At 29.9% G+C, this 27,363-nt stretch overlaps 2 protein-coding genes and 1 pseudogene across 2 annotated transcripts; all 3 read left to right on the top strand.

Annotated features, from left to right (window-relative positions):
• Positions 1–1,110: 1,110 nt before the first annotated feature.
• Positions 1,111–2,885, top strand: LOC114719496 (class V chitinase-like; annotated as a pseudogene).
• Positions 2,886–17,644: 14,759 nt separating this feature from the next.
• LOC114719493 (class V chitinase-like) lies at positions 17,645–19,365 on the top strand. The gene is made up of 2 exons (XM_028905003.1): positions 17,645–18,776; positions 19,302–19,365. Exons 1-2 carry the CDS (start codon positions 17,665–17,667, stop codon positions 19,363–19,365), a joined length of 1,176 nt encoding a protein of 391 aa, XP_028760836.1. The 5' UTR covers positions 17,645–17,664.
• Positions 19,366–23,763: 4,398 nt separating this feature from the next.
• Positions 23,764–24,310, top strand: LOC114719432 (18.2 kDa class I heat shock protein-like). The gene has a single exon (XM_028904936.1). The coding sequence runs from the start codon at positions 23,772–23,774 to the stop codon at positions 24,225–24,227; it is 456 nt and encodes a 151-aa protein (XP_028760769.1). The 5' UTR covers positions 23,764–23,771; the 3' UTR covers positions 24,228–24,310.
• The last annotated feature ends 3,053 nt before the right edge of the window (positions 24,311–27,363 follow it).

Below are 27,363 nucleotides of genomic sequence, written 5' to 3'. Positions count from 1 at the left end.
ATGATACAATTGTTTTCATTTTATTTTTACATAATTTAAAATATAAAAAAATTATATTAGAAAGATCAGAATGCAAGCAAGTTTTGTCAATGTTTAATTGCATACTCATTATTTAAGTTTGATAAGTCAACATTTTCTGTGAAATAAAACCAATTAAGTGTTAAATTGAAGGACTAAAAATGCACTCCATGAACTTAATAAACTATGGAACTTCATGCAAATATAAAATGAAACTTATTTGCTGTGGAACCATGGACAAAAGCATGTTGTCCTCTGCTAAAATTTTGTGAAAGCTATTAATTTGATTAGCAAAAGATGTGATGATAACCATCCGTTTAAAGATATTATTGATGATATTAGATCATTTGTGAATAGGGATTGGCATGTCCTGAATTAAATACTCTTTTAGGGAACTTGATCATTTAGCCAAGTCCTCAAGTCAATTTTTGAATTTTTGATCAACCTCGCGTATAAGAGGAGGTTGATGAAGGATAATGTTTTGGCTTTCGTTGTTAGCTGCTATGTCTTGTTTGTATCAAGTTTCTATTAAGAAAATAAAAAAAGAAGCAGCAACGTATAGTTTAACCTAACAAAAACATAGAGATCAAATTAGAGCAGAGGGAGAACGGTTCAAAGCAATCTTATCAGCACATATGATATTTTAGCAGCCGGGCTATGCTTTTGTCTGCACCTAAATAATTTACTTGCAGACAGATTCATTACATTATATTAAGGGGAGCTGCCTCCAATATTTTGTTTTTATTTTGAAAATTATATAATATAATAATTTTAGAAATCCAAATCACTAGATAATGACCGGAAAGTAATACTTAGGGGGAATTACAATCAAATCCCACATAAGAGAAATAATTACCAAAAGGTTCTAATGATAATCTCAACAGCTTATAATGACAAGTCCTATAATGAGAATGACAACTTCTGGGACTTTGATTTTTAATTGTTTTCCTTGCTTGGGACTTCAATGTAATTCTCTCTAATACTTATAATTTAAGTTTTCGTCCTATTCATAAAGTCTTTCTTCAAGTTCCATTGCCATTGAAATGGATTCATGAACCAACTTGAATTTTAAATTCACGCCTACTATATATAAGAGCGATCAAACTCTCACCTGGAGATCATATCCATCTTCCATTCTTCTTCTTGCTTACCAATCACCACCATGGCTCACCTCAGAAAGCTTCCATTTCTGATACCTTCACTTTTTTCTGTCCTCCAGCTTCTTTTTGGTTCCGAATCTGTCATCAAAGGAGGGTACTGGTATTCAGACAGCGGCCTTGCTACTTCAGAAATCGAATCCTCCCATTACACTCATCTCTTCTGTGCTTTTGCAGATCTTGATCCAAACACTAACAGAGTCACCATTGCTTCTTCCAGAGTATCTCAATTCTCTCCTTCACCAGAACAGTTCAACGAAAGAATCCTTCTGTTAAAACCCTTTTGTCCATTGGTGGTGGCCTCGCTGTGAGTTCAAGCTTCTCTAAAATGGCGAGAACTCGCAGTATGCGCAAATCATTCATCGATTCGTCCATTAGAGTTGCCAGAGAAAGAAACTTCCATGGCCTCGACCTTGATTGGGAATACCCATCTTCGGACACAGACAGAACCAATTATGGTTCTCTCATCAACGAGTGGCGATCTGCTGTAGCAGCAGAATCAAGCTCTTCTGTAAGACCAGCGTTGCTTTTATCAGCTGCCGTGGCTGGATCAGACCAGATTTCGCCGTTGAATTTTTACCCATTTCAGGAGATCGCCAAAAGCTTGGATTGGATCAACGTGATGGTTTATGACCTTTTCATTCCAGATGGGTACCCAGATGCGACCCAGCCACCTGCTCCATTGTATAACCCGGGCGGGCTGTTCAGCGGAGACGAAGGGGTTTCGAAATGGATCCGATCGGGCGTTCCGGCGAAGAAAGTGGCTATGGGCTTGCCGTTTTATGGGTATAAATGGAGGTTGAGGAACCCTAACAATGGCGGATTATTCGCGCCAGCGACGAATCCGAAAGCTGGAGGTGTGAGCTACAAGGATATCGTAGCAGCGAGGCCGAGAGTGAGCTATAATTCAACGTATGTGACGAATTATGCGCAGAAAGGATCAGATTGGTATGGTTATGACGATGCTCAGAGCATTTCTGCGAAAGCTGCTTACGCGAAACGAAGAGGACTGCTTGGATATTTTTCTTGGAGCGTTGGCCAGGATTCTAATTGGATTCTCTCCAGAGCTGGTTTGTGTTTCTCTCTCACTCCTCCCTCGATATTGTTTCTTTTCTTTTGGCGGCGGCAGGAAAAAGGAAAATATTTTTTATTTATTATGCTGTTATAATGAGTATTATTATTTTTTTCATTTCTTCTTAGATGGGATTGTACTTTTTTTAAAAATTAAATAAAATACATTAATTAGTCTTTTACAAGTTTCTTGGAGTCATTTGATTTTGTCAAATTATTTTTAGTTTTTTAAAATATATTCTTTCTCTTTAATATATCTTGAATTTGCTTTATAGAAATGGTTATTTGAAGTTGAATTAATTTATCTTATTATCAATAATAATTTTAATCATCTGTCATACATATAGAAAGTAAATAGAAAATAGCTCTTATTTTTTTTTCAGATTTTTAAGTTAAAAAATTATTTATAAAAAAACTAAATTAAACTTTGGTGAAAATTATCACTTTTAACTCTTAAAAAAAAATTTGATCCGAATTGCCAGAGCAGAAAGACAAGTTCACCATATTTCAATTTCATTTCCTTTTTGAGCTAATGGGTTTCTTTTCGCTGTAATGGCAGCTTCTCGAACATGGGGATGATGATTCAGTACCCGCAGCATAACAGAGCAGAAGGAATATTGCCTAACGAATAAAAATAAAAATAAAAATAAAAAAAAAAGGAAAATTTTAAATTTGCTAGAGTTGTCTTTGACGAATAATATGTTTTTTATCTGTGTTTACTGTATATTCGGTTTCACTAGATATTATAATAAAAATGTCTCGTAATAATTTGAATTCTTCGATTTATCAATCAATCTTTAGTTATTGGTTCTCACCTCTGAATTAAGGGAAAAACATGTATATATATATATATATTATTTTTAGATATTCAAGATATTTTTTAATTAGATCAAAATATGTGAATTTTATATATTATTTATTATTAACAAATTCTTATGCATTAAAGTTTATAGAAAAACATTAATCTTTTGGTTCCCACAATTTTAACTCATTTGTAACTCAGTTTTTATACTTTGACTCGATGATGTAACTAAACTCTATAGTTTTGAATCAGCTATAACTCAGTCTTTGAATTTTAACTAGTTGTAACTTGGTCCCTATAGTCTTAACTATTCTATAATTTTGTCTTTGTGTTTTAGAAAAATAAAATTATATATCTAATAAAGGTCAAGATTAAATTATAAAATGATTAAGACTATAAGAACCGAGTTGTAGCAAGTCAAAATTTAGGGACTGAGTCAAAATTATAGAAATTGAGTCAGAACTGAATTACAAACAAGTTAAAACTACGAAAATCAAAGATTAATTTTCCAAGTTTATAATACTATCTCTAATCCAACTAGATAACTAATTTACAAATATTAAAAAATTGATTAAATTAGTTATTTGTAACAAATTTGGCTTAATTTCTCTAAACTACTCTCTTTAATAATGTGAATTGGAATTACCTTTGATTAGGAGCCCCTTAATATGTGAAATGAATATGGATACTTTAAGTAGAAAATTATAAATTTATAAAAAAAAGTATATTGAAATCTTATATTTAGAATCAAAATAAATTTTTTATCTTAATGACTGAATGCTGAATCTTATATTCAAGATCAGAGGTAATATTTGTTTTGACTTGATAAAGTATACTAATTAAGCACATAAGGTTTAGGACTTCAATTTTTTCCTTCATGAAAGATGTAGTTTAAATAATTTTAAACATTATGTTGATACATCTCTTCAACAATTTAAAAAATTGTACTATTTCGGCAAAAAAAAATTTTAAAATTTTATTATCTTCGCGAATCTGATAACTCCCACACAAACACAAAAAAAAAAAAAACATGAAAAGATTATATTTGACCATCGCATCAATCTCTTCACTTAAAATATACTCCTCGAGTTCACAATAGAAAAATTATTTGACTAATTTAATTAGATTAAAAAAATTAGGGAAGTTAGTTAATTATAAAAAAATTTACATATTTTTTTAAAATATCATAATATTTTTTTTTAATATCTTCTCTTCCTTTGCTACTTGATTATATTTGGAAAAGTATCATAGCAATAATTTAAAAAAATTGATAAATATAAAAAATAGATTTTAAATTTAAGACAAAGATTAATTCAATAATTGGATTTTATGTTAAATATGTTAAGCGCCAAAAGAGTACAAAAATGAGTGTAGTTTTTCTTTTCCGTACTGCATTGTATCTCTTTTCATTAAGCCTTCTTTATAACTTTGAACTATTTAATCAAATTTTCATGCTATAGATTAATTTACATTTTGTAAAAAAAATTACAACCGGAGATAATAGATTAAGTGGCAAAGCCATCTTAGAAAACCAGATGGAAGTTGCAAACAATATACTCCTTTGGTTCTCAACGCATGACTCATTGTTTACTACTCCCTCCGTTCCTTATTATAAGAGACGAATAACCGAATTACGTTGATAAAAAAAACAGTTAAAATTAGTTAAGAACAATTAATATGTAAAAAGTATAATTTTTTTCTAAAAATACCTTCATTAATAATGAGAGAGAACATGAGAGAGAACAATGGTAATTTATTAAAAGAAAAAGAAGTAGGAAGGAGAGAGAGTGTGAGTTGGAGACAATAAATATGGGTAAAATAGGAAATCAACACAAAAAAGTATAGACAACTTTTAAGTGTCTCTTATATATAGGAACATGCCATAAGCACCAAATGTCTCTTATAATAAGGAACGGAGGGAGTATAATTTATGTTAAAAAATAGGTATTATATTTAAAACTAAAAAAAAGTATAATTTACTATATTAATGAGCAAGAACAAGAGAGCATAGAAACAAAATTAATGCAGGAGCAGGAGATGAAAAATAATGATACGTTGATAATAAAACAAAATTAATGATATGTCCTTACAAACACAATGATTTGCCGCCACGTGCACATGCCATGCGGCTCATCCATAATATTTGGTGCTTCCAATAACTTATTTGCAAGGCCTTTTTCTTCCAATTTGGTCCAACCAATAATACCTTAACATCACATAATTGAATTTGGAAAAGTGGCATTAAAAGACCCCTGAAATGGTAAAATGACAAAATAGGCACTTGAAAAAAAAAATTGTTTGGAGAGACCGGGTCTTAAATTATAATTATCAAATCAAGTTTAAAAGACCAAAAAGCCCCTTTTTTTTCTTCTCTTCTGACCTCCTCTCTCTCTCTCTTATTCCTTTTCTTTTCTTCTTTTACTCTCCTTCGTCTTCCTTCTCCTTTTCCACTGACGAACCTATTAAGCCACCATTATTGCAATCCAGAAGATTGCTTGGCTACTTGTCCCAGAACCGTAACTTTCTTCCATGTTTTCCCATGATTTGCAATGGGAGAAATGAAAACATATTAACTGTGGAGCTTTCATATTTAATTTTCTGCAAAATATATAATACTAATATAGTACTCTTCATATAAAAGCTCTCATTCTCCATCATCTCTCCTTATTCCACAATCTCATCTCATGTTGATATAGTATATCTATGACTTATAAAACAAAAGCTCCACTTAGGCTTGAAAGACCAATTTCATGCTTATCACAGCTTAAATAAAAAACTACTATTGTATATAGCATAAACAGAGTAACTATGCATGGTAAAAAAGTAATTGAATATATAAGAACTAGAATCACTACTGATACAGAGATAAGCTAGTAGAATTACATCAGTTAAATCATTATCAATGACAAGTCTAGTATGAAAAATAACAAATCTAATATGAAAAATAACAAGTGTTGAAAAACTATTCACATTAACTTAAGTTTTAGTAGAAATTGATATTATTTTCACAATTTAGTTGCAAATAACAAGTCTAGTATGAGAAATAACAAGTCTAATATAAGAAATAATAAGTGTTGAAAAGCTATTTATATTAACTTAAGTTTTACCAGAAATTAGCATTATTTTCACAATTTTATTACGAATGATAAATCTAGTATAAGAAATAATAAGTCTAATATGGGAAACAACAATTCACATTAACTTAAGTTTTAGTAAAATTTGACATTATTTTCACAATTTAGCTGTGAATGACAAGTCTAGTATGAAAAATAACAAATCTGGTATGAAAAATCACAAGTGTTGAAAAACTATTTACATTAACTTACGTTTGAGCAGGAATTGACATTATTTTTACAATTTAATTATGAATAACAAGTTTAGTATGGGAAATAACAAGTCTAATATGACAAATAACAAGTATTGAAAAGCTATTCACATTAACTTAAATTTAGTAGAAATTGACATATAATACTTTTATCGAAAGTTGCCATTAATTCCACATTGCACTGCTAAATAACAAGAGCGGTAAAATGATAAGAATGTTAAGCAAAACGACAATTCTATCATGAGGTTTCTCATAGATTAAGTTTCATAAAAAAAAATTGTCATTATTTCCACATTTCACTACTAAATGACAAAAGTGGTAAGCTAAATGATAAGAGTGGGAAGCCAAATAGCAAGTTTAATAAGCCAAATTACAAGTTTGATACTGGATTTCTTATTAACTTCAGAATATGTGATAGATCTACCTTATAACCATTTAGAATTGATAAATATAAAACATTAATATTGTTCTTCCCATAAACAAAAGCCATTTTCAGATTTTCATGTCATGTTGCTGTCATCATAATAAATAGTCCGCAGTTACAACACTATTAGGTAAAATTGCAACAATAGTAAATCAAATAACAAAAAATCAGAGGTGCTTTGATAGTAATCAGTTTTGCAACTAATTAGAAATTAGTTTTAAAAATATTATGAAGCTACTAGCAAAAGATAGGAAAATCACGTTTGAATTCAATATAACTTTATTTCATCAGCTCAATCATTTACATATAAAAATTAAAACTAACAGCCTCTTTGATTACCAAGTTAACATTAGAATTTTATAACTTCAGCAACATTTTGATTCACTCCCTTCACTACAGCCCCCGAAACTTCATACTCAAATTAACAACTATTACCTCCTTCTATTTTTCCCCTCACACTTCGCCATTCCTCACATTGTAACCCCTCTTTATCATAACCAAACCCACAGAAATCATACATGAATAGTCAAATTAGAAAAACAAAAATATCTCACCTTAAACTAACCACAACCTCCTTCAACTAGCATTTGCCATCATCAATTTCACCTCTCACTTCTTCCCAAAGTATAACACCCAGTGACTGATAATAGAACTCACAAAATTGAAGAACAATATCACATTGCTTGGTCTTAGATGAAAGAACAGAAGGAGAGTGTAATTAGAAATATTACTTGCTTGATTCCTAGGCTTAGAGGCTACAAAATAAGCCATCCCTTCCTTCTCTTCTTGCTCCTACCATGAATTTTTTTTATGTCTGCCTTCATAAATGGATTTCAATAACAAAGAGGTATTTTAGCTTTTTAGACATGATTTGCTAATTGCAATTTAAGACCTGGTCCCTCCAAGCAATTAAACTTATTCAAGTACCCATTTTGCGATTTTGTTGATTCAAGGGCTTTTATTGCAATTTTAGCATCGAATTTTATGGAAATTTTTGTATTTAATAATAAAGATATTCATTGCATCTAAGTACTTCATAATAATAATAATAATAATAATAATAATAATAATAATAATAATACCTAAGTCCATCGTTTGGGGCAGAAAAATCTATTTCTTAAAGAGGAAATTTTTTTAAAAAAAACGTTTAAATAGTCCAAATTTGTATTTGGGTTATTAAATTTGTAAAACTCCTTAAAGAAAATTTTTTAAAATTCTATAAAATGACTCAAAGTCTCTTTCATTAAAAATAAAAAAGAATTTTAAATTAACATATTTCTTTTACAACTAACATGTTTCAATTCTAAATTAATAATTTTTTATCTCTATAATGTACTTATAATAAGTCTTTAAATAAAACTTCTTAACAATACAATCCTAAAAATGAACAATTTCAATTATGCACTTAACAAATTTCAATTATAAATTAAGAGTTTTATATTTTCAAAACATGATTACAATAAATCTTTAAATAAAACTTATCATAACTCAATATTAAAAATTAACATATTTCATTTCATAAATAATATGTTTTAATTTTAAATTCACAACCTTTTATCTTCATAACACTTGCCATAGCTCTTTGAATAAAATTTGATCACAATATAACCTTTGAAAATTAACATGTTCCATTTTACAATTAACATGACAATATAACCTTTGAAAATTAACATGTTTCATTTCATAGTTAACGCACTTCAATTTTAAATTAACAACTTTCTGTCATTATAACACACTTACAATAAGTCTTTGAATAAAATTTTATCATAATACATTCTTAACAATTAACATATTTTATTTCTTAATTAACATGTTTGAATTATAAATTAACAACTTTCTATTTCTATAACATATTTGCATGAATAACGAAGGAAGTTACTAACCCACTGTTGTCTCTTTGATCGATTTTCTGACTTTGAAATGATAGATACCAAGTTTCTTTTATTGAGAACTCTTAGGCAACAAGAAAATGATAGAAAATCTCCATCTCTAGGTTTCTAGTAAAAAAGGCATTGATGTCATTTCATAAATTTTAAAATTCCTTTTTAGGTCATGTGATCTAATTAAAATTTTGACAAATTTAATAATCTTCTACCTTTGAAGTTAAGGTTAAAGTTAAGTTTAGGTTAAAGTTAAGGAAATTGAAGAAAAGTAATTTGTACGTAAAAAGTACTAATACTTCACAAATTTTATATGCATTAGACGCCTATGCTTCTTATCTTCTTTATGCACGCGCAAAAAGTACTAATACTTCATAAATTTAGGTCAGTAAAATTTTTTAATAAGAAACTTTTTTTCTAATTTTTGCTCAAGTTAATTACTCTCCGTCATAAACATAAGGTACATCCAAGAATTCTGGTTTGATTTAAATAAAAGATTTGTTATGAAATAGAACCAAAATGAAACCACAAAAGTAGAAAGATGAAGACAAGAGAATGAGATTGCTTTTGTATCTCTTCACTTGCATTACAACACAAATGACATGCCCTATTTATAGGCATAGTCTTACAAATAGGTTACAATTGTTCTTAAATGACAAATAGTGGATAATCAATCCCATGAATGTGAATGGAGGTGAGTTACAAGAGTGAATGGGTAGTGGAGGAGTAATGGATGGTGAGGTAGTGGAAGTTACTTGGAGAAGATGAAGAGCAAGGGGTAAATGGACATCCACACAATATTCATAACACTCCCCCTTGATGTCCATTATACAAATATGTGCCTCGTTAAAAAACTTCAACTAGGAAAAACCCTGTGGGATAAAAACCTAGAAGAAGAAAAAGAGTACACATTTATTGATATGCTATTCAGTGCTGCCTCATTAAAAACCTTACTAGGAAAAACCCAATGGGATAAAAACCATAGTCAAGGAAAAAAGAGTACAGCATGTGTTAACTCCCTCTCTTGGTAATATCAGTTGATATCTCTAAGTCTACGACATCCGATATCATGAACAAGCTTTTCAAATGTTGTACAAGGAAGTGACTTGGTGAACAAATCTGCTAGATTTTCATTGGAACGGATTTGTCGGACGCCGATTTCACCATCCTTTTGAAGATCATGAGTGAAGAAGAATTTTGGCGAAATATGTTTTGTTCTATCTCCTTTGATGTACCCTTCCTTTAGTTGCGCAATACATGCAGCATTATCTTCATATAGAATTGTCGGGATCATTTTGCTGGAAGACAAGCCACAAGTGGTTCGTATGTGATGTATTATCGATCTTAACCATACACATTCTCTACTTGCTTCATGTATTGCAAGAATTTCTGCATGATTAGATGATGTGGCTGATATGGTTTGTTTCATAGAACGCCATGAAATGGCTGTACCACCATATGTGAACAAATAGCCTGTTTGTGATCTACCGACATGTGGATCAGATAAGAATCCAGCATCTGCATAACCAATGAGGTTAGTTTTGGGTACATTTGAGTAGAATAACCCCATGTCCATAGTACCCCTGAGGTAACGAAGAACGTGCTTAACTCCATTCCAATGTCTTCGTGTTGGTGACGAGCTATACCTTGCTAGTAGGTTAACAGCAAATGATATATCAGGTCGTGTGTGACTAGCAAGATACATGAGTGCACCAATTGCACTAAGGTATGGTACTTCTGGACCAAGTAGTTCTTCATCATTTTCTTGAGGTCTAAAAGGATCTTTATCTTTCTCCAAAGACCTTACAACCATCGGAGTACATAATGGATGTGATTTATCCATATAAAAACGCTTTAAGACCTTTCTTGTATAGGTTTCTTGATACAAAAAGATCTCATTTCTTGAATATTCAATTTGCAATCCAAGACAAAATTTTGTTCTTCCCAAGTTCTTCATTTCAAATTCTTTCTTTAAGCAACCCATAGCTTTTGCAAGCTCTTCAGGAGTTCCAATGATATTTATGTCATCAACATAAACCGCAATTATCGCAAACTCATTTCCAGATCTTTTCATAAAAATACATGGCAAATTGGATCATTTTTATATCATTTCTTCAACCGATATTTACTTAGTCGGTTATACCACATACGCCTGATTGCTTCTAGCAACTTATTTAACTTAATCTTTGTTCTCAAGAACTTAAATTGTATGCTCCTGGCAAGTGAAATTCTTTAGGGAATTTCATATATTTTGTTCAAAACTATAAAATGGATCATACATACTGAAATTATTTTAATCTTCATAATATTTTATATACTGAAAGATTTTCTTATATATGCTCCTGGCATATTTTTGATCCTTCAAGGATTATCATGTAAATTTCACTATTAATGATCCTCATCCATGGGTCATAATAATATCTAACAAGTACATTTCATAACTGCCAAACTATTCAAATATGTAAAATTATATCCACTACAAAATAATATGTTTCATCATAATCATTTGTGAAAATCTATATTTTCACATAAACGTCCATATTTATAGAAACTTTATATTTCATGTGTTGGGACTACAGGCCCATTTTCACATATTGAAATGATATTTCATCACATCCTTTTCCTTTTCCTTTTCTTTTGGCCAAATTTATATTACTTTGTATGATAGATCTATACGTAAGATCCTCTTTTTATCATGTGATATTCTTATGAAAATCATTGTCGACAACTTTACCTTTTCGGTTCCTTTTTTTTTTTTGTGACATAACTTGTTGAGATCTCTTTCTTCCTTTTCAGGTACCTGAATCTCTTCTGGGGTTTTATAATTAGTTATGTCCTGACACTCTTCTTGAGTACATGCCTCCTCAATACAACTTCTAAGTTGTATGCTCCTCTTTATTCAAGATATTTATATTGGAACCAATTAACCTCTCATGCTTCTGGCATGTCTTAATATTCAAAATAATTGGAGCATTTTTAGCTGGAATATGAGATTTAAAAATTTTCATTCAAGTCAGTAAAATATTTTGTAATATTTCATGAATGCAATTTTGATGAACTTCTGGTCCATACTAATATATTTGAGGATCTATATTTAATAGTAATAATGCATTCCATGCATTCTCTTTTCCAGCTACTCAATTTCTCCCCCTCATGTTAGGAAAACTTTGTCGAATAACAGTCAACTAATTATGTAGTATAAGTCTCCTAAATCCATTTGCTTCTTTTAGGAACATTATTTTGTTCCATTTAAAAACAAACAAGAAGAAGGAGGTTCTTACCCAACATATGTCCCAACTTTCTTTAAATATCCATCTATGTGCATTGTGGTAGATTGGTAAGAATAAATATTGCACATTTCAATCTTTAGATGGAAAATATCTTGCTCCTGACCAAAAGCCAATTTCATTGGGAGAATTTTGTTGCCTTGATGTCTATAAGTGCTGCAATATATCAAATATGCCAACACTAAAATGGAAAAATTTGTTCTCATAAATATTGATCAAGCTATTCACGGAGGCATCAACAAATGATTTTGCTAGATCAATTTGTTAAGCAGGCTTTTCAACATTAAAAGCCTGATATATAAATTCACTAGCATCTTTGAAATCAAGTTTTGGGAATCACATAGTCTGGAAATATTTATCTAAATAATCTTGCAAACTTCAGGTTGCAAATTAATATCAATCACACATCTTACCATTTTGTATAGATGCATCTATCAAATATTAAATACTTGTATGGCTTATGTGCTTCTAAATAGGCCCATATATATTTCAGAAATATAATGATCCATTCGAAAACAAAACATAACTAGTGATATTTTATAATCAATTTTCTTTGAGAACAAGCAGCACATACGGATTCTTAAAAATGTTGGCTATTCGGAAGAATCTTCTGGTTCTTCAATGGATATCAATACATAATCTTCAATAATTATATAGTTTAAGATGATCAAACAAGTCATACCAACAATAAATCTAATTATATCAGTAAACTTCTGGTTTACTGTATCATGTTTCGTTACCAATAATAAACTTTTCAATATAATATATGATTGATGATATCCATTTATGAAATTGATATGAAAAATATATCCAATATCAACTCATATTTGTATTTCAATAGTTTTTCCCCTCAAGATTGAGTCATTCAAATATGATTCATTTATTCATATATTTCATAAATAGCTGCTAGCATAAAATAAGTTAAAGCCAATAACCTATCTTTTGCTTGAAAGCCTAAGTACTTCCTAGTTCATATATAGTTATGGACTTTGATCCAATTATACTATAACATTTACACTCTTTGGAGAACCAAAGCTGTGATATAGATCTATGGGTCATATTTTTCACTATCAATACTTTGTCTGCTCATAAAGAAAAATCAGTATTAGTTCTTCTAGAATTATATTAATACTATTACATCTAGTTCTTCAGGAACTATATAATTTAAGAGGAATATGAAAGACAACTCAAAATATGAAGGGGGAGTGTGAAAGACAACTCTATTTCAATATATTATTAACATAATAACAAATAATTATGAGTATCATAGATTTAACTTACAAGACACATAGAAAACACACAAAAATGATGAAGAACATTTAAAATGAACTTTTAAAAGTAAAGTACTTAATGTTCAAAACTTCTCAATATTAATCAAGGTACTATAGACATTTAAAATGTTCAAAACTAATATTAAATCAGATCACATAAATAAGATATAAATAAACAAAATATAACTAGTAACTCTTGAGTCTATTTGATCTATTTAGTTTTATATCACACACTTATCAATATTACAATATCAAATTCTTATAACATTTGTTTCTCACAAATCACAATAAATTTAAAGACCAATAAAAATTAAACATTATACACATAGCCTTCTAGGCATATACTTATATGTTTTCTATTTTTATATATACTTTGGATATCTATCTTTCTTCACAACTTACTGCCTTCAGGCATTAAAATTAGCTTCGATATTTTCATAATATCACATGGTCTTTTTGATTCCACAACCATTTTTCTTTAACATTTGCTTTTCAATGAACTAATACATATTTGTCTATATGACTTCTGGTCATATTATAACAGTTGTTAATAATTTTATCATATTGATCATAGGGCCATTACTAATTCTGCTATTATGATTCAATAGTCAAGTCCCAAGATTATTGCCCTTTTAGTTATCAGTTCCACTGATACAATGTTATCATATTCTTTATCACTCTTATGGATATATTCCTTGCTTTCAATAGCATATCATCATTTTTCTCAAATATTAGTCTTCCGGACTATAACAAAATTTTCAGAACTACAAAGTTCTTTTGTATCGTAAGTTTTTAACCATCAATCTTCAGGACTTTGATATACATTATCAAATTGTGACAGTCTTGTCATGCCATCTGTTACTACCACAAGATGGTCTTTTATCAAATAATCATCAAAACGTGATGTGGCTTCTGGCCATCTAATCACAAAATCAAGAATATAATGGCTATTAGCCATTCATTTATATGTTTAACATTCTACTTTCCAAGACAACAATTAACCAATATCAGAGATGATAATCATATATAGTAATTTTATAGATAAACAAAAACATCATAGCAAATCAATAAGTCTTAAGGATAGTAGGATCATAAAAATATAAGAAAAGTAAGAAATAAAAATTTTCATATCTCAATACGATAAATAAAATATTTGGTTGCCAATGAATCAATATGGTTAAGATGCAAAACCATCATTTCCTCTAAATAAATTGGAGAAATCTTACCAAACTGTTCGGATCAAACTATCTTCATTCAACGAACAAAACTTCAACGTGCATCAACTAGAAGCCATGGATTCTGATGGTAGAGTCTCGTGCTGATAACGTGTTATGAAATAGAACCAAAAATGAAACCACAAAAGTAGAAAGATGAAGACAAGAGAATGAGATTGCTTTTGTATCTCTTCACTTGCATTACAACACAAATGACATGCCCTATTTATAGGCATAGTCTTACAAATAGGTTACAATTGTTCTTAAATGACAAATAGTAGATAATCAATCCCATGAATGTGAATGGAGGTGAGTTACAAGAGTGAATGGGTAGTGGAGGAGTAATGGATGGTGAAGGTAGTGGAAGTTACTTGGAGAAGATGAAGAGCAAGGGGTAAATGGACATCCACACAATATTCATAATAAGATTGAACTTCTTCTTACCTCCTGTATTAATTATTTTTTTTTCATGATACATTTTTAATTAAAATATTTTTATCTCTCAAATGGAATTCTGATCATTAAATGACAAGTGCATTTTTAAAAACTAAAAAGTGTTATAAATTCTCTATATATCAATTTCCAATATCTCTTTTAACTATTTTTTAAAGATTAATATAATCTTTAGTCCCTCAAGTTTGTCCTTATTTTGGTTTTGATCCCTCAAGTTTCAAACCATAGATTTTGGTTTTGACACTTCATAAATAGAGTAGTTTATTTAATTTATCAAATATGCATAATTATATTTATTAAAATAAAATACATAATAAAATTATAGTGGTATTATTTATCAATTAAAAATGATAATTTCCTTTTGCCATCTATCTTCCAATTACATGGACAGACAAGTCTTGTTCAATCAAATAGAATTTGTGGCGTAAACCATTATTTTTTTGTACACTAAAAATGACATGAGGCTATTGGTTTTCAAAGTATATGCCAGCAAGAATATGTGCTGTTTTCTACCTTGCGCGTTCCATATGAATAAGGAATCATCAGAAAGCTACATTGACTTGTTTGGTTGGATTAACATTGGTAAAAGTCACTTCTATCCAACTAAATTTTATAAATTGAAGTTGGGATAAAAATTAATTAGTGTAATGTGTAATATGTTTATATATGTTTTAATAAAAAGAAGTTAGTTTGAGAAAAACTTGGATATATTTAAAAAGTTTGTTTCAGAATATCCAAATATGAAAAAAGGAAACCTAAGAGCCAAGAGTTAGAAAAAAGTTACTTCAACCTTAAAGTGATTTTTGAGTTAAAACTCAGTTATCCTCCTTATAGCCGTATCAAATATCAGACTTTCATCCAACAAACTTATGAGGCTGCTTCTTCTTCTTCTTGTTTTTTTTTACCAGCAAACTTACGATGCTTCCTAATACTATCATATATATGTATTTAATACCAAATATATAGCATTAACAGGGGTTGAGTCTAACAGAAGAGATTAGTCTCTCATAACGTGACGAATCAAAATTCAAATCCTGCTGAAAGAGGTATTAATATTTAGTGCCCGACAGTGTCCCGAAGCCAAGTCTTTGCCTTTGTTGGATAAGGGTGAGAAGACTTTTCTACTTCAGCAACGTGTGTACTATGTAGTATTCAAGAATTGACTAGCATAGTAATCCTCATACTTTAGCCGCCTCATCATTTAGTTCTATTTATGTCTAGTGTCCCATCCACTGTGTGTTATGCTAAAATGTCAACTACTTGGAGCAAGGCAGGCTTCCTCTGCCATCCTGACTTCAAAAATTGCATTCAGTGATTTTTTAAAACTAAATTTGACTAAAAACACTAAATTACAGTTAATTCTCTCAGTTGTTACTCATTTTCTTTAATTATAACAACGTACAATTTGATATATTGGCTTGGTGTTGAAGGAGTGCTATTATCCATTAATTTTGTCAAGATGAGTTCTATAAAAGCCAGAAGGTACATCTACAATAATGGATAGAAAGGAGTTGCATCCTTTACTCATTGTTGGTAGTTATTTATAAGAGTTTCTCATATCAAGAAGAGCATTGAATAGATGAAATCTTTTATTTTTTTGTCTTATAAAAAAGATATGGATATTGACAAAAAAATCTGAGTCAATTAATTTCTTATTATAATCAGTAGGAAAAAATTGGAAAAGGAGCATTAAACAGAGTACAAGTGATTTATATTTAGGACTAAAATTTCCTCTTACAAGTGACTAACAATAAAGACCAAAATATTACATCCTATAAATAATATTATTTATCATGAATTTTATTATATATATTTATATATACAAGTACTATTTATATTATATGTATATTTATAGATTGATGATTGATGCATTGGGATATGGATGATTAACTGCAATAACAATGAGGTTTTAAAATTAGTTAGAAATTAAATTTGATCTATTCTTTCTAAACTTGTGATTCATTTTTTAAAATATTCTCATTAATCATACATGTCAAGGGTTTCTATTAAAAGGTAGATAATTATGTTTAAAAATGATACCTTCAAAAAATTAATTCATATTTATTATAAATAACTAATTTAACAATTTTTTAAAAATATATTTAAATTAATTAATTAACTTGCCCGTGAGGTACGAAACAAAAAAGCTCAGGACCTTGAAATTAACAAGTAAGTTTGTGGTTGGGTACAAGATAGGAGCTGGCCTTGAAATTACACACGTGACCTCACCAGGGAATTTTCTCTCACAAGCAAAATCTTTCCGATGTGATTGATTTCTATGTGGGTCTGTCATTGACTATATCACTGCTTTAATTTTATATAAAACGTTAATATTATAGACACTTCATAAAATTAGAATAAAAATACAGATTTGTGTAAAGATAGAAAGAACAAAAGCCTAGTTAGAATTTATTGTCCAGCTGGAACTAAAGATTAAATAGTTCCTCGAATTTTTTTTTTTTAGCCACCTCTTTCAAACATGAGTTTCAATTAAAATTATAATGAGTATGTGAATAACTTTCAAAAAAAAAAAAGTCAAATTTTCAATGCCATTGCCAATACGATAGCTTGAGAAGAATCCATTAAACAAAATCCAATTTTCAAACCCATTGCCTAACATTCATTAACATTACTTAATATACCTTGTACGCCACACTGTTACATGCGCGCGCGCGCGCGGGCGCATATATAATCACACAAAAGTGATCAAACATTCAAACTCCAACTTGATCATTATCCATCATCTTCTTCTCTGCCTCACCATGGCTCACACCAGAAAGCTTCCATCTCTGATAATTCCGTTCCTTGTGTTCATCCTCCGTCTCAGATTCTCTTCTTCCCAATCTGTCATCAAAGGAGGGTACTGGAATTCAGAAAGTGGCCTCGCTGCTTCAGACATTGAAGCCTCCTATTTCACTCATCTCTTCTGTGCATTTGCAGATCTTGATCCCGACACTAACACAGTCACCATTGCTTCTTCCACAGCATCTCAATTCTCATCCTTCACCCAAACAGTTCGACAGGAGAATCCTTCTGTTAAAACCCTCTTGTCCATTGGTGGCGGTGGTGGACCTGATTTGAGTTCAACATTTTCTCAAATGGCAAGCAGTGCCAGTACCCGCAAATCATTCATTGATTCTTCCATCAAACTTGCCAGAAATAACAACTTCCATGGCCTCGATCTTGATTGGGAATACCCATCTTCGGACACAGACAGAACCAATTATGGTTCTCTCATCAACGAGTGGCGATCTGCTGTGGCAGCAGAATCAAGATCCTCTGGAAGACCAGCGTTGCTTTTATCAGCTGCCGTGGCTGGATCAGACCAGATTTCGCCCTTGAATTTTTACCCATTTCAGGAGATCGCCAAAAGCTTGGATTGGATCAACGTGATGGTTTATGACCTGTTCATTCCAGATGGGTACCCAGATGCGACCCAGCCACCTGCTCCATTGTATAACCCGGGCGGGCTGTTCAGCGGAGACGAAGGGGTTTCGAAATGGATCCGATCGGGCGTTCCGGCGAAGAAAGTGGCTATGGGCTTGCCGTTTTATGGGTATAAATGGAGGTTGAGGAACCCTAACAATGGCGGATTGTTCGCGCCAGCGACGAATCCGGAAGCTGGAGGTGTTAGCTACGAGGATATCGTAGCAGTGAGGCCAAAAGTGAGCTATAATTCAACGTATGTGACGAATTATGCGCAGAAAGGATCAGATTGGTATGGTTATGATGACACTCAGAGCATTTCTGCGAAAGTTGCTTATGCGAAACGAAGAGGACTGCTTGGATATTTTTCTTGGAGCGTTGACCAGGACTCTAATGGGATTCTCTCCAGAACTGGTTTGCGTTTCTCTTTCACTCCTCCATCGATATTGTTTCTTTTTCACTGCTATTTAATATGCTGTTATAAGTATTAATTTTTTTGGCTAAAAAAAGTATTATTAATTTATTTTTTTTTTCTTAAAGAATATGCGGGATTGCATTTTTTGAAAAAAATTAAATGAATAACATTAATTAGTCTTTTTACAAGTTCAGTTGGAGTCATTTGATTTTATCAATTATTTTTTTTTTTAAATATATTCTTTCTTTTTAATATATCATGAATTTGCTTTATAGAAAATGCTTACTTGAAGTTGAATTAATTTATCTTATTATCTATAATAACTCTAGTCATCTATCATACATATAGAAAGTAAATAGAAAATAGCTCTTATTTTTTCACATTTTTAAGTTAAAAAATTATTTATAAAAAAACGAAATTAAACTTTGGTGAAAAAATTATCACTTTTAACTCTTAAAAAAAAATTGATTCGAATTGCCAGAGCAGAAGGACAAGTTCAACATATTTCAATTTCATTTCCTTTTTGAGCTAACGGGTTTCTTTTCACTGCAATGGCAGCTTCTCAGACATGGGGATGATGGTTCAGTACCCGCAGCATAACAGAGCAGAAGGAATATTGTAACGAATAAGAATAAAAATAAAATAAAATAAAAAGGAAAATTTTAAATTCCCCATAGTTGTCTTTGACGAATAATATGTTTTTTTATCAGTGTTTTACTACATATTCGGTTTCACTAGATATTATAATAAAAATGTCTCGTAATTATGGTCATGCATAACTTGAGTTCTTCAATCTATCAATCAATCTTCAGTAATTGGTTCTGACCTCTGAATTCATGAAAGGGAAAAAGTTATATATTTTATTTTTATATATTCAAGATATTTTTTAATTAGATCAAAATATGTGAATTTTTATATATTATTTATTATTTAACAAATTCTTATGCCTTAAAGTTTACAAGAAAAATTAATCTTTTGGTCATTGTCGTTTTAACTCATTTGTAATTGAATCCATATACTTTCATTTGGTGTAATTTAGTCTTTATAGTTTTGAATCAGTTATAACTCAATCTTTAAATTTTGACTCATTGCAATTTGATCCCTATACTTTTAACCATTTTATAATTTTGTCCTTGTATTTTAGAAAAATAAAATTACATATCCAATAAAGGTAGGAACTAAATTATAAAATGGTGAAAACTATAAGAATGAAGTTGCACCGAGTCAAAATTCAAGGATTGAGTCACAACTGAGTCAAAATTATAAGAATTGAGTTAAGATTGAATTACAAATGAGTTAAAACTATAAGAATCAAAAGATTAATTTTTCTAAGTTTATAATACTATCTCTAATCCAACTAGATAACTAATTTGCAAATATTAAAAAAATTAATAAATTAATTATTTGTAACAAATTTGCCTCAATTTCTCTAAACCACTCTCTTTAATCATGTGAATTGAAATTACTTTTGATTAGGAGCCTCTTAATATGTGAAATGAATATGAATACTTTAAGTAGAAAATTATAAATTTATGGGGAAAAAATGGATTGAAGTCTAGAATCAAAATAAATTCTTTACCTGAATCTTATATTCAAGATGAGAGGCGGTATTTGTTTTGACTTGATAAAGTATACTAATTAAGCACATAAGGTTTAGTACTTAAATTTTTTCCTTCGTGAAAGATATAATTTAAATAATTTTAAACATTATGTTGATACGTCTATTCAACAATTTAAAAAATTGTACTATTCTGGCAAAAAAAAATTAAAAAATTTATTATCTTCACAAGTCTGATAACTCCCACCAAAAAAAAAAACACGAAAAGATCATCACATTTTCACTTAAAATATATTCCTCTAGTCTATAATGTAAGACTTATTTAACTAATTTGATTATATTAAAAAAATTAGGTAAGTTAGTTAATTATAAAAAAATATGACATATTTTTTCTAAAATATTATAATCATTTTTCTTAATATCTTCTGTCTTTTTTCTACTTGATTATGGTTGAAGAAGTATAATAGGGGTAATTAGAAAAAAAATTAATAATATGAAAAATAGATATTATATTTAAAACTAAATTAATTCAACAATTAGGTTCTACGTTAAACATGTACAAAAATGAGTATAGTTTTTTTTTGTATTGCATTTGTATCTCTTTTCATTAAGCCTTCTTTATAACTTCGAACTATTTTAATCAAATTTTCATGATATAGATTAATTTATATTTTTATTAAAAAAACTTGATTAAGTTGCAAAGCCATTTTAGGAAACCAAGATGGAAGTTGCAAACAATATACTCTTCTGATTTAAATATAAAATCTATTTTATATTATAATTTAAACTATAAAAGTCTTACATTTAGAATTAGAAAAGTATAATTTACTGTTGATGAGCAAGAACAAGAGAAGTAAAATAGAACAAAATTAATGGAGGAAGTGAAAAATAATGATACGTTGATAATAAAACAAAATTAATGATATATGAATTTAAGAAAAATTGATAAATATAAAAAATCGGTTTTACATTTATAATCAAGATAAACTCAACAATTAGGTCCTAAATTAAAAACAGAAAGAGTACAAAAATGAGTATAGTTTTTCTTTTTGGCATTGTGTTTGTATCTCTTTTCATTAAGCCTTCTTTATAACTTCGAACTATTTCAATCAAATTTATATGATATAGATTAATTTATATTTTTATAAAAAAATCAGATTAAGTTGCAAAGCCATCTTAGAAAACCAAGATGGAAGTTGCAAACAATATACTTCTTTAGTTCTCAATGCAAGATCCATTTTATAGTATAATTTATTATATAAAATGAATTTTATATTTAAAATCAGAGAAGTATAATTTACTATTAATGGGTGAGAACAAGAGAAGTAAAATAAAAACAAAATTAATGTAGGAGATGAAAAATAATGATACATTGATAATAAAACAAAATTAATGATATATCCTTAAAAACACAATGATGTTATAAATTGGAAATAAAATATTTTGAAAAAATGGGAAAAATTATTTGCCGCCACGTGCACAAGCCACGCAACTCATCCACAATATTAGATCTTAATGGAAATTTATGGAAATTTTTATATTTAATAATAAATATATTAATTATATCTAAGTACTTAATAATAATAATAAATATAATAATACCGAAAACTATTATTTGGGGCAGAAAAATCTACTTCTTAAAGAGGAAAATTCTTTTTCAAAAAAAACATTTAAATAACCCAAATTTTTATTTGCGTCATTAAATTTGTCAAACTCCTTAAAGAAAAATTTTAAAATTCTATGAAATGACTCGAATGTCTCTTTCATTATAAACCAAAGAGAATTTTAAATTAATATATTTCATTTTACAGTTAATACATTTTAATTTTAAATTAACAATTTTTTATCTTCATAATACACTTATAATGAGTCTCTAAATAAGACTTCTTAACAATACAATCTTGAAAATTAACAACTTCAATTATGCAGTTAACAACTTTTAATTATAAATTAAGAATTTTATATTTCCAAAACATGATTACAATAAATTTTTAAATAAAACTTGATCACAATATAATATCAAAAATGAACATATTTCATCTCACAAATAATACATTTCAATTTTAAATTCACAACTTTTTGTCTCCATAACACTTGCAACAAGTCTTTGAATAAAATTTTATCATAATATAACTTTTGAAAATTAGCATGTTCCATTTCATGGGTAACACATTTGAATTCTAAGTTAATAACTTTCTGTCTTTATAACATACTTACAATAATTCTTTGAATAAAATTTTATCATAATACAATCTTAAAAATTAACATGTTCTATTTCTCAGTTAACACATTTGAATTATAAATTAACAATTTTCCATCTCTATAACATACTTGCATGAATGACGAAGGAAGTTTTATATAAAAACTAACTCACTATTATCTCTTTGATCAATTTTCCGACTTTGTAACGGTAGAAACCAAGTTTCTTTTATTAAGAACTCCTATGCAACAAGAAAATGATAAAAAATTCTCATCTCCAAATTTTAGTAAAAAAAGTATTAGAGTCATTTCATAAATTTTAAAATTTCTCTTTAGGTCATGTGATCTAATTAGGATTTTGACAAATTTAATGATGTAAATAAAAATTTAGGTTATTTAAGTATTTTTTTTAAGAAATTTCTCTTCTCAACGTACTTTATGGTTCCAAAAAGTGTATTTTATAAGGGGAGCAATAGTAAAGTCGAGGGGAAATTGAAGAAAAGTTTTCTATTAATTTTTTTTTGCTTCTATGTAAAAAGTACTAATACTCTACAAATTTTATACGCATTAGATACCTATACTTCTCCTTACCTTCTTTATACACGCATAAAAAGTAGTAATACTTCGTAAATTTAGGTCATTCTCATGGGTAAAATTTTTTAATAAGAAACTTTTTTTCTTAATTTTTCCTGAAGTTAATTACTCTCCGCCATAGACACAAGGTACGTTCAAGATTTCTAGTTTGATTTTAAATAAAAGATTTAACTTTTTCTTGCCTCCTGTATTAGTTATTTCTTTTAATGATTCATTTTTTATTAAAATATTTTTATCTTTCAAATGGAATTCTGATCATTAAATGACAAATACATTTTTAAAAAACTAAAAAGTGTTATAAATTCTCTATATGTCAATTGCCAGTATCTCTTTTAACTTTTTATTAATTATATAAGTTAGTTAGCAATCCTATTGAGAACAATCTCACTGTATAATCTGGACGTTTCCATCTGTGTAACTTGAAAGATTTCCTAATTCCTCCGAAAGAACATTCGCGAAAACTTGGGGTCCGTCAGGAAATATCACAAAACCGACCTAAAAAATACTAGATTTCTAGATTTCTCCCTCCTCTTTCTTTAAATACCAGATGTCTCCCCCGACCGCTTCCATAGAAAACACGATCGAGTTCGTGATTCAGCAGCTACTTCATCGGAGCACTTTCTACTCTTGCCTTCAAATCTTATTCTGCTTCCGGTCCGAAGGTCGAAGGTTAGAAAATGTCGTTGATTCCAAGTTTCTTTGCTGGCCGAAGGAGCAGCGATTTCGAACCATTCTCACTCGACGTCTGGGATCCCTTCAAGGACTCTCTCTCAACATTTTCTAGGGAAAATTCTGCGTTTGTGGGAACTCGAATCGACTGGAAGGAGACGCCGGAAGCCCACGTGTTCAAAGCAGATCTTCCAGGGCTGAAGGAGGAGGAGGTGAAGGTGGAGATCGAAGACGACAGGGTGCTTCAGATAAGCGGAGAGAGGAAGGTGGAGAAGGAAGACAAGAACGAGAAATGGCACCGCGTGGAGCGTAGCAGTGGGAAATTCATGAGGAGATTCAGGTTGCCGGAGAACGCGAAGATGGATCAGGTGAAGGCTTCCATCGAAAATGGGGTTCTCACTGTGACTGTTCCAAAGGAAGAGGTCAAGAAACCTGAGGTTAAGGCCATTGAGATCTCTGGTTGAAAGGAATGAATTACATAATCTCTGCTTTCCGGGCTGGTATTTCTGAAGGTTCGTTTGTCAAATATGATGTTGTGTGTAACATAAAGCGTGCTATTTTCTGGCAATAATCTTGTTGGGATGGATCAGAAAGATACTAGTGTTTGGGCTTGTCAACTGATGGTGTTATATATATTCACCGAGTGCTTGTGAAAAATACTAGCGTTTAGGCTTGTTAACTGATAGTATTATTGTAAATTTAACTTGTGTTTTGATGTTAATGGGTGTGATCTTGGAATAAAATGTAAGTTCATTTCCCTTTTGCAACTGTCTTTCTCCCTTGTTTTTTTTTTTTTTGGGAAATCCCTAAGCATGGGGAAGAAACAAGAGATGAAATGAATAAGGAACCAGGAAAGCGTGTTTGTTTTCCTAGGTAGATGTCTTCTGTTACTATTTTCCAATTAGTTAGCTAATTTGAGCTAATTAAGGTGATTAGGTTAGTGAATTATGTGTTCTATTATTAGTATATTAAAAAAATTAGTTAAGTTAATTATTGACAATGAATAGGTATTATTTTTTTAAACTACTTTTGCTAATAATATGTATTAGCTAGAATTACTATTTAATGAAACTTTTAACATACATATTTTGAAAAAAAATAGATAAATATGAAAGATAAAATGAATTAGAATTTTATGTTTATGATTAAATTAGAAGTCAAATTAACTTTTATATTAAGAACTGAGGTTATAATAAAGCCTTTAGCTACCGTTAGATGTTGGTTTTTGATTGTCATTACTGGGCTAGCGCTATTTGGTTTGAGTCTTATCTGGGTTTTACGTGCTCGAATCTGCAACGTTTGGATATTCAGTGTTGGCCTGAGAATGTGTTACAAAATACCCTAATCCTATATTTAAGATTAGAGGAGTAACTTTGCACAGACATCTAGATGGCAGGTACAGTTAAGACACATATCCGGAGCTCAAAATCATGTTGCAGGTTCCCTAGCCAGAGCTTCTTTCTTTGATAGCTGTCCGCCTCACATGAGGGACTTGCGTAATGCTGATTGTCTGGGATCTTATCCCCTCTCTAGTTAGTTTTGTGATTGCTTGGGTGTGTCCCTCGTCTTTTATTTTTTATTTTTATTTTAAAAAAAAAACTCTGCGGAGACCGGCCGCTTCATTTGCTGGACCTTGTGCTGCATGTGGGTTTTTTCAGAAACAAGAAAATGCATCATAATGCTGCAGCGGATCCCTTGCATGTGACGTCATCCCAAGAAAAGGAGGTACAGCGTAAAGCTTTGTTTGATGATGTCATCCCAAGAAAAGGATCGACTGTGAGATGGGGTTGCTGAACTAAAACAGACCATGAACCGATTATGCCTTGCAGAGGACGAATGAGCATAAGTGAGTCTGCATCTTCCATCACTTGAGGTGGGTTCTTTTGTTTATCAGAGGGCAGCACATTATTGCTTCTCCACTGATTATGCTTTGGTTATTCAAGTGGACTCCTCCCAGTTTAAGGTAGAGTTGGAAAAATCAGACGAGCTCATTTATGTCCTAAAATCGCTGGGTTTAAAATTTTTTTCTTCAGATGGAAAACAGGCCCTGCAGGACTAGCCATGTAGAGCCAAGAACTTAAAAGGACCGGTCCATTTAGGTCTTCTTTAATAATTTTTTTGTTTTTTTAATTTTTTTGTATAGTTTTCATATTATTAATTTTTTACATTGTTAATGATATTTTAAATATTTAATTGTTATTATCATTTTAAAATTAAATTTCACAGAATGATTTGATTTATTTAGTTTTAGACAATAGTTTGTCTAATTAAATTTTAAAAAAATGGGTTAATTTGGATTTTAATAATGATTTGATTTATATTATATGCGTTGATTTTTTTAAACTGTATATATTTGATAATAGAGTATTTTTATACTTTTTATACTTATATAACTTATGATTCTATAATTTGAATTAGAAATTCATGGATTTCAACAACAATATTTCTCATACTAAAATAAAATAATAGCTAAATTGCAAAATTTAAAAGTAAAATTCCTATAAAAAAGAAAAACTTGATATTTTTGTTACGAAAGAAAATCATACGTGTGAAGAAGAGTAATTGATTATAGTGATGATGAAGTTTCAAAAGATTAATGATAGTGTTTATTTATTGCGCAACTGCACTATAGATGAAACTTTTAGATGTTCTTATCTTGTTAATGAATGTTTTAGATGTTCTTGGATGTTGATAAATATTTATATATGATGATATTTTATATTTGTGACTTAATTTTATTCAGATTTATATCTTTTATTAACAATTTTATTGGTTTATTTTCATTTCTTTTGATAAAAAATATGAGAAATATAAAAAATAGTATTTTTTTTCTTAAATGGGCCAAAAGTCCACAAGCTGACATTGAGCCCATTAGCTTAAGGGACGGGCTTAACAAATTATGGTATTTTTTAAATTTTAGCCCTGTAAGACTGGTCTTTTTAAGCTCGCTAACCCTGAAGAGCCAGCCATGATTTCCACTTCTAATTTAACAGGCTCTTGAATGGAAAAGTGGAATTGCTTCTTATAGCTTGCGCGTAGTGGCTGAAGATCGTAGGTTAATGTTTAGGTGGTTTAAACAGTGGTTAATTTTCGTTTGTTGAACCTTGTAATATATTTCATTGGAAAAAAAAAAATTGCATTTGGGGTACTTTGTTTGCAAGGTCTTCTCATTCCAGTTTGGGCCAAACAATAAGACCTTAACATCGCATAATCATAATTTTGGGAAGTGTTTATATTTAGTGTTAATTATATCCAAGTACTCAATAATAAAGACAACTTCACCTAAGTCTGTTTGCTGGGGCAGAGAAGTCCACTGTTTAAAACGCATTGCATTTTATATGCTTCCAAACCGAACTACGCTGGGAATAAAATGGGATAATTACGATGAAAAAAACAAACGAGAAGAGGAAGAAAATGGGATCAACAGTAAAGTTAAATGGAAAATTGAGGAAAAGTCTTGCACTTAAAATTTTATTGTTGAGAGGTACTCTGTAATTTGTATATAATGAGTATCCGTACTTTGATTTTGGTTATTATTACCGATATATTTTTAAATGAAAGGTCCCGCCCCCAAAAATTTTTCCCAATCAAAAATTTTAA

The sequence above is a fragment of the Neltuma alba genome, unplaced genomic scaffold (assembly GCF_004799145.2).
Source record: "Neltuma alba isolate B1F8T4 unplaced genomic scaffold, ASM479914v2 tig00011916_pilon, whole genome shotgun sequence".
Lineage (NCBI taxonomy): Eukaryota > Viridiplantae > Streptophyta > Magnoliopsida > Fabales > Fabaceae > Neltuma > Neltuma alba.
This window is presented reverse-complemented; position numbering and strand designations above follow the sequence as displayed.

What these genes read in the sequence shown, in the direction of transcription:
- LOC114719432 (XM_028904936.1), top strand. Translation starts at nt 23,772, where the DNA reads ATGTCGTTGATTCCAAGTTTCTTTGCTGGCCGAAGGAGCAGCGATTTC.
- LOC114719493 (XM_028905003.1), top strand. Translation starts at nt 17,665, where the DNA reads ATGGCTCACACCAGAAAGCTTCCATCTCTGATAATTCCGTTCCTTGTG. An exon ending in TTCACTCCTCCATCGATATT is followed by an intron (nt 18,777 to 19,301) that starts GTTTCTTTTTCA and finishes CTGCAATGGCAG; the next exon opens with CTTCTCAGACATGGGGATGA.